Genomic DNA, 16,493 nt, shown 5'->3' on the forward strand with positions numbered 1-16,493 from the left:
GTGTGTCGTGACATCATTCCTTACGTCTTTTACCGCCTAGACTTTGCGATCCGTTATCATCCAATGGATGGGATCCACTCCTGGGAGCATTGGACGCCTGATGTTCACGCTCGTGTGGATCTGCTTGCCTTGGAAGCGGTCACGCTTGATAGTACCATCACTGCCCGTAACGCACGCGCCATCCCAGTGCCTTGCATTCTGACAAAAAACGCTGGAATTTCTTACCCAAAAAAAAAAAAGAAAAAGACGCCGGGATGGATGGAATCTTTTGTCAACCCGGCCAATTGAAGTCCCGTCAGCGAGTCCTCCACGTGACATAGCACTAACGCAGGGTGGGAGCGACAAAGAAGAGTGCAAGCTGGGTTATTCACCATGAGCTGGTCCAATCACAACTTCGGTTGGATGGATTGGACCAATGTAGAATCAAATTTTGGTGACTTTTGTCTAGAGACGTACGTGCGTGCATTGACATAACCAAAACATGACTTAATAAAATTGAATCACAAGAAAGAAGCAAGGCCGGTAGATAGATTATTTTTACTGCATGAACGAATAAAATGAAAAAAAATATGGTACAAATGTCTTAATGCATATTGCTTTATAGTTGGACTAATCTATCATTTTGTTGGTGAATCTAATCGGACAAAAAACTATACATAAGAAAAAAATATTATTAATTTCAAATCAAAATATAGGCTCAAAAAACATTACATACAATCAAAATTCTTTTACCATTTCAGTCCATGTCCTCTAAACGAGCTGGATGCAACAAAAATTATGTTTTAGATTGAAATTTGGGAGTTAAGTTTGGAGTTAGATGATCAATTGCATCGTTAGATTATGTTACCAAAAGTTACACAAGCTATTAAGGAGATGTTTGGTACGTAAGCATAATCATAATGAAAATAAAAATTAAAATAATTTGAAATTAAAATTAAAATGATCAAATTTTTCGAAGTATTTGATTCAAATTAAAATTAAATTCAGAATTAAAATAAAAATTTAAATTCATTGAAAAAAATAAAAATTAAATTTTATATAAATTAAACTATTCTCATTTTATTTTAAAATTAAAATTAAAATAAAATTATTTTTAATTAAATAATTAAAATAAAAATCATTCATTTTAATTTTAATTTTAAATTTTTATTCTCTCGAATCAAACACCATCTAAAAGGCTCCCACAATAACCGCATATCCTATGAATCTTTTTTTTCTTTTTCTGACCGGCGTCACAAAATAGACCCCTGCCTCGCAACCCATTACGTCACCCAACACGTCTACTCTCTTGGACCCAAGCAACCTTGCTCGCCAAGTAACCGGGACCCCAACCCCTCTCCCCTCCCCTATAAATACCGACCCTCCGTTCCACGCCAAGTTGATCATCAGAGAAAAATCTCCCTCCCCAAGAAAAAGGGAAAGCCCTCAGCCCCTTACGAAATGTGCCCTTCTAGCCGATACCCTTCCCTCCGCGATCTGGCCGCCGGGGCGGCGCCGGAGGACTTCCGGCCGGCGTTTGACGTCCTGGACGCCGACCGTGACGGCAAGATCAGCCGCGACGACCTGAAGGCCTTCTACTCCGGCTTCGCCTCCCCCGCCCTCAGCGAGGACGACATCAGCTCCATGATCTCCGCCGCCGACGCCGACCGCAACGGGTTCGTGGACTTCGACGAGTTCCAGCGCGTGCTTGGCCGCCTGAGCGCCGGCGGGTCGGTGATGAAGGAGGCGTTCCGGGTGATGGACCGGGACGGCGACGGTAAGGTGGGTTTCGAGGACCTCAAGGCGTACCTAGGGTGGGCAGGGATGCCCATCGGCGACGAGGAGATCAGGACGATGATCCGGATGGGAGGCGGGGATGCGGCCGACGGGGTCGGCTTCGACGCTCTCGTGAAGATCCTGGCCGTCGATTTCGCCATCTCCGATAATTTGATTTGAATGCAAACCGCGTTGAGATGTGAACTCTAAAAAAAAGCGTTTTTTTTTTCAAAAAAAGGTTAAAATTTGTGGATGGTTGTCGTTGCGTTTTTTTTTTTTTTATAAAAAAAAAGGTTGTCGTTTCGTGGCTTTTTGTTTTTGGACGGTTATCATTAACTAGGACGGTGCGCATCGTCCCCCTAGGCAAAATAAAAATATATATCTAGTTTTTGCCCGCATATCCAGGTGTTTGGTTGGAACGGCTGTATTGTTAGCGTACTTGAGCGTGTTAGGGCTAAAAGTGAATTAGATAGTACTGATATATTTTTGTAATTCATATTTTTTTAATAAATATGAATCTTGTTGGGTGGATGTCTAGTCACGACACTATCTTTCAAAATCCTTTCAGTACCACGTGATGCAGCAGAAAGAAAGAAGAAACAAAATAAAAAGAAAAACAATCAAAATACGTGGATCAGCCACAAAAGGACTCGCCTCCACGGGGCATGTAAACTTCACTATAAAAAGAAAATTTTACAAGAAGAGACCTCACCCTCAACCTTTGTACACCCAATTCTCTCTCACCTGAAGTTCTCCTCTCAAAAGCTCTCTCTCTTGGAGACCCCCCTGAACCCCTGAAGAGCCTGGCGACCGCTGTCCAGAAGCCTCCTGCTCCTCTCTCACAGTGCTCTCGCCCCTCTCTCTCTCTTCTCGATTCGTACGACGGCGAGAAAACGACCACAATCCTCTCCTGTTCGTCACAGGGCCTTTTATAGAGTTAAACATAGCTTAAAACATAATTAGAGAGGGATTAGAAGTCCTAAACCAAGCCAAAAAATCTCTTGGACCGTCGGATCAAGACCGGGAGCCCTCTGGGCCGTCAGATCGCGTTTCGGTCCACAGAATAGTGCCGTGGACCGCGAGAAACACGTGGGAAACGCCCACGCGGTCCACAGACCGCGCCGTGGACCACCCGGTCCACGGTGGACCGGGGCAAGGGGCCAGCAGGCTTGGGTCGCGCGTCCCGCACGGGCCTAGGCCTGGGTCGCGCGTCCCACGCGGGCCTGGGTCCCGTGCGGGACTGGGTCGCGCGTCCCGCACGCCGCTGCCTGCGGCCGGGCCGCTGCCGCCCGCCGGCGGTCGCCGGCGGTCCTCCGCCGCCTCAATTCTCGTGCCGACTTCAAAAGCTCGTATCTCCTCCATCCGAGCTCTGTTTCAGGTGATCTTGGTCTCGTTGGACTCCGTTTTTCGCCGCGAACATCACTGTGGGCTCAATGTAGGCTGAATCTCGAGGCATCAAATCCTAACAATCTTCACCTCGACTCGATATTCGGCTTCCTCCAAACTCTGAGAGCTTCTGGATCTCCTTGCCCCCATGCCCTGGGGCAATCGCCTGTGATCATGGATGGGCAAACATGGGAGTCGAGCCAGGCTGCTTGATCCCATCTCCATCGTATGCTGTGCTCCTCCTGACCTGAGACCTGCTCGGGGCATCATCCTGCGGCAATAGAAATCTCACCTTGCGACGTCGCCTCTCGTCCTCCCGAGTCTCTTGTCTCGTGCCCGATCCGCCTCCTGGAGCTCCACCTCGCTCTGGGCTCCACCTGGCTCCCGATGCTCCACCTCGCACTGGGCTCCCTGCCAGGTAATAATGTCCTTTGCTCCTCTTCTTCCCCTCCAGCACAATCCTATCACCGCGTAGCACCCTCAGGATTCCTCCACCAGCTACCGTCCTGTAGCCTCTCGAATCCAGTCTGCTAAGTGAGATAAGATTCCGTCTGAAATCGGGTATGTATCGGACCTCCCCCAATCTCCTCACTGCACAGTCATGTGTCCTCCAGCTGACCGTCCCAATGCCTCTGATCGCACAGCTCGATCAATCCGGCAGATATACAGTGCTCTCACTGTTCTCCAGGGAGTCAAACTGCTCCTCTCTGCAACACACATGATAGGGGCATGCAGAATCTAATATCCACTGCTGGGAAGAAGCAGATACCTCGTCAGATATCTCAAAGACATCTCCATCTAAATCACTGCCGGCCGTCGCTACAGCAGCCACCGTCCGATTTTTCAGTTGAGGGCAATCTCTGGCTAGATGCCCCAACTCCTCACACCGTAACACCTGGTTTTGCTCAAGTCCCTCCTGGACTTAGACTGCCCTCGTTGCGATCTCCTGTAGCTCCGTCTACCACCTCCTGCTCCTCCAGAAGCCACCAAAGCTGAGCTATCGCCACCTGAGCTCGAAGCTGGGTTCTCCCTCCTGAGAACCTCGTTCTGGAGTATCGCTGCGGTGACCTCGTCCATCTTGATAGTGCTCTTCCCCACTAGAAGAGCAGTCACCAAGGACTCGTACGAAGAGGGAAGCGATGCCAGCAAAACCAGCGCCCTGGTCTTCTCCTCAACGTTCTCGCCAACGTTGAGAAGGTCGGTGAGGATCTTCTGGAAGTGGCTCAGATGCTTCTGCACGCTCTGTCCCTCAGTCATCCGTAGTTGGTAAAACTGCCTCCAAAGGAAAAGAGTATTGATGAGAGACTTCGCCATGTACAACTCCTCGAGCTTCGACCACAGCACCGTCGGGGAAGTCTCGCTCAGCACATGGATCACCACCTCATCCGTCAGGTACATAAGGATGGTACTCACCGCCTGCATCTGTAGCCGTTTTCAATTCCGCACCTCCATAGTGGTCGGCTTCTCATCGCACAAGAGAGCATCGATCAACCCCTGTTGGATGAGCACGTCCTTCACCCTTGCCTGCCACAAGGAGAAATTGCTCTTACCATCGAACTTGTTGATCTCCATCTTGATTGTTCCTGTTTTCTCCATCTTCAGTCTTGCTCACCACCACTGCAATCTGCGTCCTTGTACCGCCTTGCTCTGATACCACTTGTTGGGTGGATGTCTGGCCAGAACACCACCTCCCAAGATCCTTTCAGTACCACGCGATGCAGCAGGAAGAAAGAAAAAATAAAACAAAAGGAAAAACAATCAAAATACGTGGATCAGCCACAAAAGGGCTCGCCTCCACGGGGCATGTAAACTTCACTATGAAAAAAAAATTTTACAAGAGGAGACCTCACCCTCAACCCTTGTACACCCAATTCTCTCTCACCTGAAGTTCCCCTCTCAAAAGCTCTCTCTCTCTTGGAGACCCCCCTGAACCCCTGAAGAGCCTGGCGACCGCTGTACAGGAGCCTCCTGCTCCTCTCTCACAGCGCTCTCGCCTCTCTCTCTCTCTTCTCGGTTCGTACGGCGGCGAGAAAACGACCACAATCCTCTCCTGTTCGTCACAGGGCCTTTTATAGAGTTAAACATAGCTTAAAACATAATTAGAGAGGGATTAAAAGTCCTAAACCAAGCCAAAAAACCTCTTGGACCGTCGGATCAAGACCGGGAGCCCCCTGGGCCGTTAGATCGCTCTCCGATTCACGGAATAGTGCCGTGGACCGCGAGAAACGTGTGGGAAACGCCCACGCGGTCCACAGACCGTGCCATGGACCACCCGGTCCACGGTGGACCGGGGCAAGGGGCCGGCAGGCCTGGGTCACGCGTCCCGCGTGGGCCTGGGTCGCGCATCCCACGCGGGCCTGGGTCCCGCGTCCCGTGCGTCGCCGCCTGCGGCCGCGCCGCTGCCGCCCGCCGCCGGTCGCCGGCGGTCCTCCGTCGCCTCGATTCTCGTGCCGACTTCAAAAGCTCGTATCTCTTCCATCCGAGCTCCGTTTCAGGTGATCTTGGTCTCGTTGGACTCCGTTTTTTGCCGCGAACATCACTGTGGGCTCAATGTGGGCTGAATCTCGAGGTGTCAAATCCTAACAAATATGAATCAAATATTAATTATATGTATATATCTTTGTTCTGAATGGTATGGATACATGCTGAATATTTAGGTGCATTCCACTCCATAGGGATATCAGTGGTTTGAGTAAGCCCGTAATTCTTAGCCAAATTTTTAATGTGGGACACACTTTGCAACCCATTTTTTACGTTTTGGTTGGAAGTTTAGAGGAGAAATGAAAAAAAAAATTGGGAGTTTAGAAAAAAAAATATTAGTAATGAAAAAAATAAAAAATATATATATTTTTGATTGAGAGTTTAAAGAAAATGATTGAGAGTTTAAAGAAAGAAATAAAAATAAATTTTTTTATTAGAAAAAAATATTATAATATTTTTTTATTATTATATTTTTGAAAGGAATCGAATAAATTAAGGAAAGGAATTAAGAAAAAATTTTATTTTTTTATTTTTTTATTTTTGTTGATTTTTTTCATCCACAAAAGTCTCAATCGAATGGAAGATTTAGATGGGATGTTTGAAATAAATCTTAAAATTAAAATATAATATTAATTTTATTTTTTATTATTAAAAAAATAAAATGAGAATTATAAAAATTCATTTACTCTCAATTCCTTTCTCTTCAATTTCGCTCGATTTGTAAGAGAAAAAAATTATGGATGTTAGGACGATTCAATCGATTCTCCGATTCTGACTTTCGATCGGCCTGATAGCACGATCTGCCGACTATCAATAAGTTGGTTGACTAACAGTCGGCTATCCGTAACCATCAACAAACTCCAATTATGATAATTTGGTTGATCTCAAACCAATGACCATCGGTATATCAAAGTTATCGATCGATGCCCATTTGAATTTTCACGACTATCAACGTATGGTCGACATACTTTGATTACCGACATATAATCGACTTATCAGAAACTGCCAGCACAGAAAGTGCATAATAGTCAGAACATGATCAGTGACGGATATAATCATCTATCCAATGATCACATAATGTCGGAACGAGCGGGATCCACGTGTTTAACTATTACAGATGGTTATCAACTACTTGCCTATAAAAAGAGATAAATGAACAGTATTTGGTAAGGCAATTTTCGATTAATACTCTACCACTTTAAATATTTATATGCTGTTCATCATTCTCCACCGACTGAAGCATCGAAGAATTTTTGTCGAACACAATTTCGATTAGTGTGAACTTTATTTTGCAGGTTCTCTTCACCGGCAATAGGCGCAACAGGAGATTGGCCATAACAGATTGGCATGCCAGGTAGAGAGAGAATACGAGCAATCATGGCTAAAACCAGAGTTCAACATTCTACAGGATCTGTGAGGCAATCTTCTCGTCAGAAAGATCTTTCTCCCCCACCTCCATTGGCAGAGCTCAACTCTTCACGTCCTGTATTCACTACAGACGCATAAATTGCTGCTCTAATACAGCAAATAAAGGTATTGACGGAGGTGGTCCACAGCCTCCAACAGCAACAGATACAGCAACCACCGATGGAAGAGCCGGTGGCTCATTCAGTGCCATCCAAGCACAGTCGTCGTCTTTTACAGCGTTCACCCTCTTCATCTCCAGAATGACTACCATCTTGACACTCTCACCAAGCCGAGCAACTGTGTTCTCGACATTTCCATTATGCTGCTCATTCTTCACGGCAATCTCCCTCTCCTTCTTGCGTACATAGTGTTAAAAAGGGGAAGAGGCTGTATGTACCTTCTATTTTTCTATCTTCGAGTTCTTCAAGAGATTCTACCCCTGAATTTTTTCAGCAACGACGGCTCGACGATTATGAGCATAAGTTCAAGGAGATTGACCGCCAACTTGTCTGACTTCAAGTGAAAGATCAGAAGTCCTCCAACGACTACGACTTCCATAATGCCCAATCTCTCTCTCAGCGTATCCTGGACGAGCCGATCCTGTCTCGATTCAAGATGTCACAGATGGAGCCATATAACGGCTCCACCGATTCAATTGATCATTTGGAGAGCTATAAGGCTCTCGTGATAATCCAGTGGGCAACCGACGCCCTCCTATGTATTAGCTTTCCGACAACTATTCGGAAGATTATTCGAGCCTGGTATTTTGGGCTTCAGTCGGGGAGCATAAATTTTTTTGAGCAGCTTGAGCATTCTTTCGTGGCCCATTTCAGTACTAACCGAAAGGTACCATGGATATCAGACAGTTTCTTCTCTATCAAGTAAGACGAGACAGAGATATTAAGAGATTTCGTAGCTCACTTTAATATGATCATACTTTAGGTCAGGGATCTCAATGAAGATATGACCATATCGACTATGAAGAGAGGTCTGAAGGGATCCAGATTCTCTTATTCTCTAGATAAGACTCTCCTCCGGATCTATACTGAACTTCTGGAGCACGCATATAAGTATATTCGCATGGATAAAGGTACTTCTGGCTGATGCCAGATAGAAAAAAAAGATCAGAAAAAGAAACAAAAGAAAACTGAAGCTTCGACCGAACCAAGTCGGTCAATCACCAATAAGTGAGCTTCAGCTCGTTGATGGAATCTAAAGTCGAACAACTATAGCAGGTATGATTTTTATACTCCTTTTTCTTCTCCTCGTGCACAGATCTTAATAGAGATCGAAGAAGAGGAGTATCTTCGATATCTCCTGATGTACAAATCTTAAAATTTGTAAATAAAACCGCAAGCGCACAGTGTGCAGAGTAGCACGACCAGCGAGTATGGATCGATCCCACAGAGACTTGATTTAAAAATGATTTTCAAATCTATGCTCAAGCGAGCTTTAACGAAAATCAAAAATCGAAAGTTGTTTGCTAAAGACAATAAGACTAAGGATCTAAGGTTTTTGAATCCACTAGATCTAGATTAGAAATTCTACCTAGAATTTTTCTTATTGATCCTAACGACTACTCCTCTTGTCTTTCCCAAGCATAGATTATAAAGGGACTAAGGCCCAACGATAACCCATCAAGATTCTTTACAGGGGAGTAGTAACTAGGATCCCTTAGGGTTTTCTCCTCCTATGCACTGAATCAAGCATGAACTATGAAGGGACTCTGACCCAACTGTAGTTTATCAAAAATTCTTGGCAAAAGAGGAAGAAAAAGAAATCCTAAGAAAAAGAAAGAACCCTATGTAAAACCCCTACTCATGATCTAGCTTCATCGCAAACCCTAGAAGGGATGCTTAGCTAGACATGATCTAAATCTACTTGCAAAATTTAAATGCAAAAAAATAAACTACCCTAATTTCATAAATTAAACTATCCTAATTGCATAAATTTAAACTGCATAATTTAAACTAACCTAATTGCATAAATTAAACTATCCTAATTGCAAGAAAAATAAATTGCATAATGTAAAGAGATAAAATTGTATAAAAATAAGATTTTATATAAAAAAAAAATTATTACAAAAATCTCAAAGCTCGAGGCTTGAGAAGAAAGCTAAAAACTCCACTATCTAGGGTTACAAGCTTGATCGGAAGGCCAGAATCCTTAAAACAAGGGCCTTTGGGGGCTTTTTATAGGCATTTGGGGGTTATAAGATTTTCAAAACTTTAGATGTGGGACTAAGAGATTTTAGAGGGCTGTTAGGGAGGTTTAGGGACTCAAATCTCGCTTAAAAAGTACTTAAATCCATCAAGAAATCCTAGAAATTGTTTCAGCCGTCCGATCTTCATCTAAAGGATCCAATTCATCTAATAAATCAAGCCGGAAGCGATTCTAGGCCGTCGGATCACGATCTGGGTGAAGCGCTGCCGTTGGATCGCGCTGCAGAGATGAGATCAGGTCGGATGCGTCGCGGACCGTCCGATCAAGGCGCTGGAAGATTTCGTCCGTTGGATCGCGCTGCAGAAGGATCCCGTGTTGTCCTAGTGTTTATTGATTCTTGCAATTGCCTTGATTATAGTTGGATCTTGACCGGCTGTGATGGTGGCCGTTCGATGGCACAAAAATGTGGAGCATTGGATCTTGATCAGAGAAGATCGGACCATCGAGTGATGTGAAGTTACCAGGTTGCCCTTCGGACCTTCTTCTCTCTCCTTATGAGCCCTGGACCGCGCGCGTGGATCGGGCTCGCGATGCGTTGTGGTGAGCCGAGACTCGCTGATTGGCTAGTTTATGGTGCGCCGATGGATCCATGGTCCAGGCGCCTGTTGCTGTGGACCAGGCGGCTAACCAGATCACCAAATCAGTTGATTTTTGATCAATTTTGACCTGATTTGACTTGGATTTGACCCAATTGAGTCTTCTTTCTTCTTCTTCACTTTCTGGGTCAATTTAACTCCGTTTTGCGTAAAATTTACACCGTTGGAATTCTCTTTCCTTGTTCTTTTTATTGATGACCTCTTTTTTAAAAATATAATAACAAGTATCGATTTCCTAATAAAGTTAGATAATTTAGATATTAATTGATACTTTTTATGTCAATTTGTGACATAAATCACACCCCCCAACTTAATCATTGCTAGTCCCTTAGCAATGTACCAAAATAAGATCATATTCCAAAAAGATCCTTCCTTTGCAAATTAATTTAAGATCGAAATTCAAGAAGTTTTCTAGTATTACTAAGTAATGAGCTTCGAATTAGAATCGGTAGTCAGTCTATTAGGAGCTTTCTTAGAGTACACTTAAAGTTTTATAGCACTTGTGTGAGTGATAACTAACTTAGTATTTCAGTATTAACTTGTACAGGCCAATTGTATATTTTTCATAACTTAGTTCGATTAATTTTCTATACACCCCAGATTAAACAAAGAACTAAGGTAGCTTTCACACTATTTTTTTTTTTTTTTGCTGAGCATCCTGGCCTTTCCACCACCGTTTGATGCGAATCTCAACACTTGACTTAGGTGAAGAGATCCGGTTACTAGGCTTAGGGCAATCCACATTTACTCTGTGTTTTGTATTTTATTTCAGGCAGGTAGCTCTTTCCTTAAATTCAAATTTCTTCAATTGGATGTAAAAAAATTATCTAATTTAAATAATACTCAAATCCTTAATTGGCTTACAATTAACACCTACTTTACCTTGTTAGTGTGCATGTGCAATTGGAAGTGCTAATAGTCTTTAAATGACCTAGGCCACCAAGAGTCTAACCAGCTAATCTTCTCCGTGACTCACTACATTTATTAGCAAATACTTTCTAACTTACTCTTATTTCTTTTTAGATTAATTTATTTCAAATTTTTTTTAATATATTAAATGCAAGAAATAATTCATAGTGGAAGGAAAAGGAAATGATAACACCTGATTTTGTTCAAGCTCTCCCCCCAACTTGACCGACATTGTCCCCAATGGAGTTTATCTAATTTATTTATCCTAAGCAAACTGAAAACAAAGAAAGTATTAGAAATTAAATAAGCTGGGTTGCCTCCCAGAAGCGCTAAGTTTTATGTCTTCAGCCAGACCAAACCTCGAAGCAATTTAATCAGAATAAGTTGGTTCATAAAGAACCATGGCATCTTCAACAGTCTCGACAGGTAATTTCAAGAATGGTTTTAATCGTTGACCATTAACTTTAAAGATAACACCATTACTTGGGTTTTCTATCTCAACAGCTCCGTGTGAAAAGACTTCCTTTACTAAAATGGTCCTGTCCATCTAGACCTAAGCTTTCCTGAAACAGATGTAATCTAGAGTTATATAAGAGCACCTTTTGTCCGATATTGAAAGTTTTTCTCATAATTGATTGATCATGAAATGCTTTGGTTCGTTCCTTGTATATCCTTGCATTTTCATAGGCTTCATTTCTAAGTTCTTCTAATTCATTCAACTGAAGCTTCCTATGGTTTCCAGCATCGTTCAAATTTGTATTTAGTTGTTTGATGGCCCACATGGCTTTGTGTTCTATCTCAATAGGCAAGTGACATGGTTTACCAAACACAATCCTATAAGGAGACATTCCTAGATTGGTCTTGAAAGCGGTTCGGTATGCCCAAAGTGCATCAATTAATTTCAAAGACCAATCCTTTCTATTGGCACTAACAGTTTTTTCCAGGATCTGTTTGATTTGTCGGTTTGACACTTCAACTTGCCCACTAGTTTGAGGATGATATGGTGTGGCCAATTTGTGGGTGACATTATACTTTTTCATCAATGTTGCAAAAGGTCGGTTACAAAAATGGGTTCCCCGATCACTAATGATTGCCCTAGGAATACCGAAACGGGAGAGAATATTTTCTTTAAGAAACTTAATGACATTTTGCTATCGGGTGTTCTACATGCAATTGCTTCTACCCATTTTGAACATAATCAACTGCTACTAGAATATATTCATTTCCAAAGGAATTTGGAAATGGTCCCATGAAATCGATCCCCCAAACATCAAAAACTTCAACTACCAAGATTGGTTGAGTGGCATCATGTGTCGCTTGGTGATTCGACCATTTTCTGACATTGAGCACAACTTTTACAATATTCATGAGCATCCTTAAACAAATTGGGCCAATAAAAACCACATTGGAGAACCTTAGCAGCAGTTTTCTTAGACGCGAAGTGACCCCCACATGCTTGATCATGACAAAAAGATAAAATATTCATGACTTCGTTATCTGGGATACACCTTCTAATAATTTGATCAGGACATTGTTTAAAAAGATAAGGATCATCCCAAATGAAATACTTCACTTGGGCAAAGAATTTATATTTATCCTGCTTAGTCCAATGAGAAGGTATCTTACCTATGGCTAAATAATTTACAATATCAGCAAACAAGGTTCAGTAGACACAGACATGAGTTGCTCATCTGGGAAAGATTCATTGATGGGTGGTTCACTAGATGGTGCGACTGGAATTCGGGACAAATGATCTGCTACAACGTTCTCAGTGCCTTTCTTGTCCCTAATTTCTAGGTCAAATTCTTGAAGGAGCAAAATCCATCTGATTAAGCGTGCCTTGGCATCCTTCTTTGCTAGGAGATGTCTAATGGCTGAGTGATCGGTGTAAACAATGGTGTGGGTCCCAACCAAATAAGATCTAAATTTCTCTAAAGCAAAGACAACGGCAAGGAACTCCTTCTCAGTTGTGTGTAGTTAAGCTGCGCATCATTTAAGGTTTTACTTGCATAATATATCACTCTAGGCAGCTTATTTATCCGTTGACCTAAGATTGCGCCCACAACATGATCGGACGCATCACACATTAATTCAAATGGTTCAGACCAGACAGGAGGATGAATGATTGGAGCTGATACAAGTGCTTTTTTTAGAATTCAAAAGATTCCAAGCACTCATGAGTAAATTCAAATTTGGTATCCTTTGCCAAAAGATTAGTCAGTGGACGTGCTACTTTGCTAAAGTTGGCAATAAACCTTCTATAGAATCCAGCATGACCTAAAAATGAACGTATTTCTTTCACAGATTTAGGTGGTGGAAGACTTGCAATTAGATCTATTTTGGCCTTGTCACTTCAATCCCTTTTTAGAAATGACATGGCCAAGAACTATTCCCTGTTTGACCATAAACTGACATTTTTCTCAGTTGAGAACTAAGTGCTTCTCCTTACATCGTTCTAGAACTAATTGCAGGTGATTCAGACACTCGGAGAAGGTTAGGCCAAAAACAGAAAAGTCATCCATAAAAATTTCTAGAAATCGTTCTATCATATCTGAAAACATGCTGATCATGCATCTCTGGAAGGTTGCCGGTGCATTACATAGTCCAAAGGCATTCGTCTATAGGCAAAAGTACCAAATGGACAGGTGAATGTAGTCTTTTCTTGATCTTCAGCGGCTATGGGGATCTGGTTGTAACCGGAGTATCCATCAAGAAAACAGTAAAACTCTTGTCCGGCTAGTCTTTCCAATATTTGATCAATAAATGGCAAAGGAAAGTGATCTTTCCTTGTCGCAGCATTCAACTTTCTATAGTCTATACAGACCCTCCATCCCGTTTGGGTCCTAGTTGGGATAAGTTCGTTTGCATCATTTTGGACCACTGTTACCCCAGATTTCTTGGGTACTACTTGAACTGGGCTTACCCAAGAGCTATCAGAAATAGGATAAATTATTCCACTATCTAGGAGTTTCAGAATCTCCTTTTTAACTACATCCTTCATAGCTGGATTAAGCCTTCTTTGGGCTTCTCTTGTTGGTTTAGCCTCTTCCTCTAAGTATATTCTATGTTGAACTATAGAAGGGCTTATTCCTTTGATATCTGCTATGGTCCAACCTATTGCTTCTTGATTTGCTTTTAGAACTGACACTAACTCCTCCTCTTGCTTGGATCTAGGTCTGATGCAATAATTACAGGCAAAGTTTCTTTGGGTCCTAGATATGCATACTTGAGATGTTCTGGGAGGGGTTTCAGTTCTAAAATGGGTGCTTCCTCTATCGATGGTTTAGGTGATGATTTCACCATCTCAATGATTGGTTCAGTAGGAAGTGTCGATTCCTGATTAATCTGATTTTCTTTAAGTATTTCATTGACATCCTCAGACTCATGGATTAACCAGGGGTTAGACTCTAGGTCGACTTCATCATCACTAATGTCAATGGATTCATAAATACCATCTTGGACTACATTGACATCAGCATGAGAAGAGGATTCCTGTTCTAAGTTAAAAATATTAAGCTCAATGGTCATATTCCCAAAGGATAACTTCATTAGACCATTTCGACAATTGATTTCAGCATTGGCCGTAGCTAAGAATGGTCTTCCTAAAATGACAGGTATATGTCTTTAGGATTCGCAACTGGCTCAGTCTCTAAAACAATAAAATCTACAGGGAAAATAAAATTTTCAACCTTTATCAGAACATCCTCGACCATTCCCTTAGGGATCCTGAGAGATCTATCGGCTAACTGTAATGTGATCCCAGTAGGTTGAAGTTTTTCTAATCCTAGTTGCTCATACACCGAATATGGAAGGATATTCACACTAGCTCCTAGATCTAGCAAGGCCTTTTTTATATTGGTTTCTCCAATAACACAAGAAATTGTTGGAGCTCCAGGGTCCTTATATTTAATTGGCACATGGCTAGATAGGTATGAACTGACACTTGCAGCCAAAAATACTTTCTTTGGTACATTAGTGGTCCTTTTCCTAGTGCAAAGATCTTTTAAAAATTTGGCATAAGTTGGAACCTGATGGATTATATCTAAAAGAGGAATATTAACTTGGACTTGTTTAAATACCTCTAAAATTTTGTCTAAATGTTCAGATTTATTGGATTTCAGTCTGTTTGGAAAAGGAGCTCTAGGACTTTTAAGTACTGGACTAGGTGAATTTTCAGTTTCTGGTGCTTGAGGTTGAAAGGTAGTAGTTTTAGAAGGTGACTCGGCAGATGAGTCCTCTATATCATCAAGTGCAACTACCTTATTGTCTATTTATTTTTCGATCTTAAGGTATGAATGGCATTTACACCATTAACTTGGTTTCCTTGTTGGGGTCGTGGACCATTTTGGTTCCTAGGATTTGGCTCAGGTTGGCTAGGTAACCTACCATGTTCTCGTTCACTAATGGTCGAAGCCAGCTGACTTACTTGCATTTCCAGACGGGCTATAGCTTGGGTGTTATTATTATGAGTTGACCCGTGGTTTGCATAAAGCTGGTATGTGTCTTCATCATGGCTTCTAGGCTTTTCTCTAAAGAGGTAATTTTCTTGTCATTATCATGGAAGCCTGCGGGTTGTTCATCACTGGGTTGGACCTTAGATTTTGCTGATTGAAATTTGGATTGCCTACATTAGGATTCTGGACCATGAGAAATTCGGGTGATTCCTCCAACCTGGGTTATATGTGGGTGCATAAGGATTGTTCAATGGTCCTTGATAGGTGGCATTCACCTGTGCACACTCATTCGAGTAGGAACATTCTTCTAAGACATGGTCTGGTGCATTGCACCCTTTACACATGGGTGCAGATATTTGATTTACATTGGCTGGTCTCTGTAATTCTAAGGCTTCCAATCTACGTGTTAAGGTTGCAATCTTGGCCTCTGATGCTAGGGTTGGTTGAATTTGATGCATTCCTCCTCTTGAAGGTGTAGCTTTATCAGGTTCCCTAGTTGTTTCCCACTGTAAATTTTTCTCGGCTAGGTCTTCTAAGAATTGCCAAGCTTCAGTAGTTTCTTTGTCCATAAATTGGCCTTGGCACATGGACTCTAGCATGGTTCTTGAGTTTGAATCTAACCCCTCATAGATGATCTGGCATAGTCTCCAAGTTTCTATTCCATGGTGTGGGCATTGGGTCAAAAGATTCTTGAAACGATCAAAGTACTTCCAAAATGATTCACCAGCTAGTTGGTAAAATTGATTTATTTCATTCCTAATCCTAGCTGTTTTATGATGGGGAAATACTTTTTCAAAAATTTCTCACAAAGCCCTCCCAGGTAGTGACAGAATGGTTTGGCAGACTATAAAGCCACTTCTTAGCATTATCCTTAAGGGCAAAGTTGATTAATCTAAGTTTGACCTCATCCTCTGTTAATTGCAGTTTCATGGTTGCACATACCTCCTCAAATTCTCTAATAAATATATAAGCATCCTCTAATCCTGTGAATTTTGGAAGCATATTTATGATTTGAGGTTTGATTTCAAAATTGTTAGCTGTGGGTTGTGGCAACCTGATACAAGATGGTTGGATGGAGCCAACTGGATAACACAAATCCTTAAGGTCATGGGTTGGATTGGTTCAGCCATTGGAACAACAGGAATTGACTCAATTCTAACTAGACGACCCGACACTCTTCTCCACACACGAGGTGTACGGTTCTCGATGTTTATACAATTTTTTTTATAAAATTTTTATGTATAAGAAAAGAAAGAAAAGAGAAAAAGTTCTAAAGAAAAGA

The 16,493-nt window shown here is 42.2% G+C and overlaps 1 protein-coding gene and 1 non-coding gene across 2 annotated transcripts; both read left to right on the forward strand.

Moving 5' to 3' along the window:
- Nucleotides 1–1,366: 1,366 nt before the first annotated feature.
- On the forward strand, nt 1,367–2,286 carry LOC140853795 (calcium-binding protein CP1-like). Its single transcript, XM_073248777.1, has one exon. The coding sequence runs from the start codon at nt 1,441–1,443 to the stop codon at nt 1,933–1,935; it is 495 nt and encodes a 164-aa protein (XP_073104878.1). The 5' UTR covers nt 1,367–1,440; the 3' UTR covers nt 1,936–2,286.
- A 13,582-nt stretch (nt 2,287–15,868) lies between these two features.
- On the forward strand, nt 15,869–15,975 carry LOC140853864 (small nucleolar RNA R71). The gene has a single exon (XR_012137007.1). It is a non-coding gene; the product is annotated as a small nucleolar RNA R71 (small nucleolar RNA).
- The last annotated feature ends 518 nt before the right edge of the window (nt 15,976–16,493 follow it).

This window comes from Elaeis guineensis, chromosome 14 (genome assembly GCF_000442705.2).
Source record: "Elaeis guineensis isolate ETL-2024a chromosome 14, EG11, whole genome shotgun sequence".
NCBI lineage: Eukaryota > Viridiplantae > Streptophyta > Magnoliopsida > Arecales > Arecaceae > Elaeis > Elaeis guineensis.

Bases quoted from the DNA above. Each gene is read 5' to 3' on its own strand.
- LOC140853795 (XM_073248777.1), top strand. From the start codon at position 1,441: ATGTGCCCTTCTAGCCGATACCCTTCCCTCCGCGATCTGGCCGCCGGG.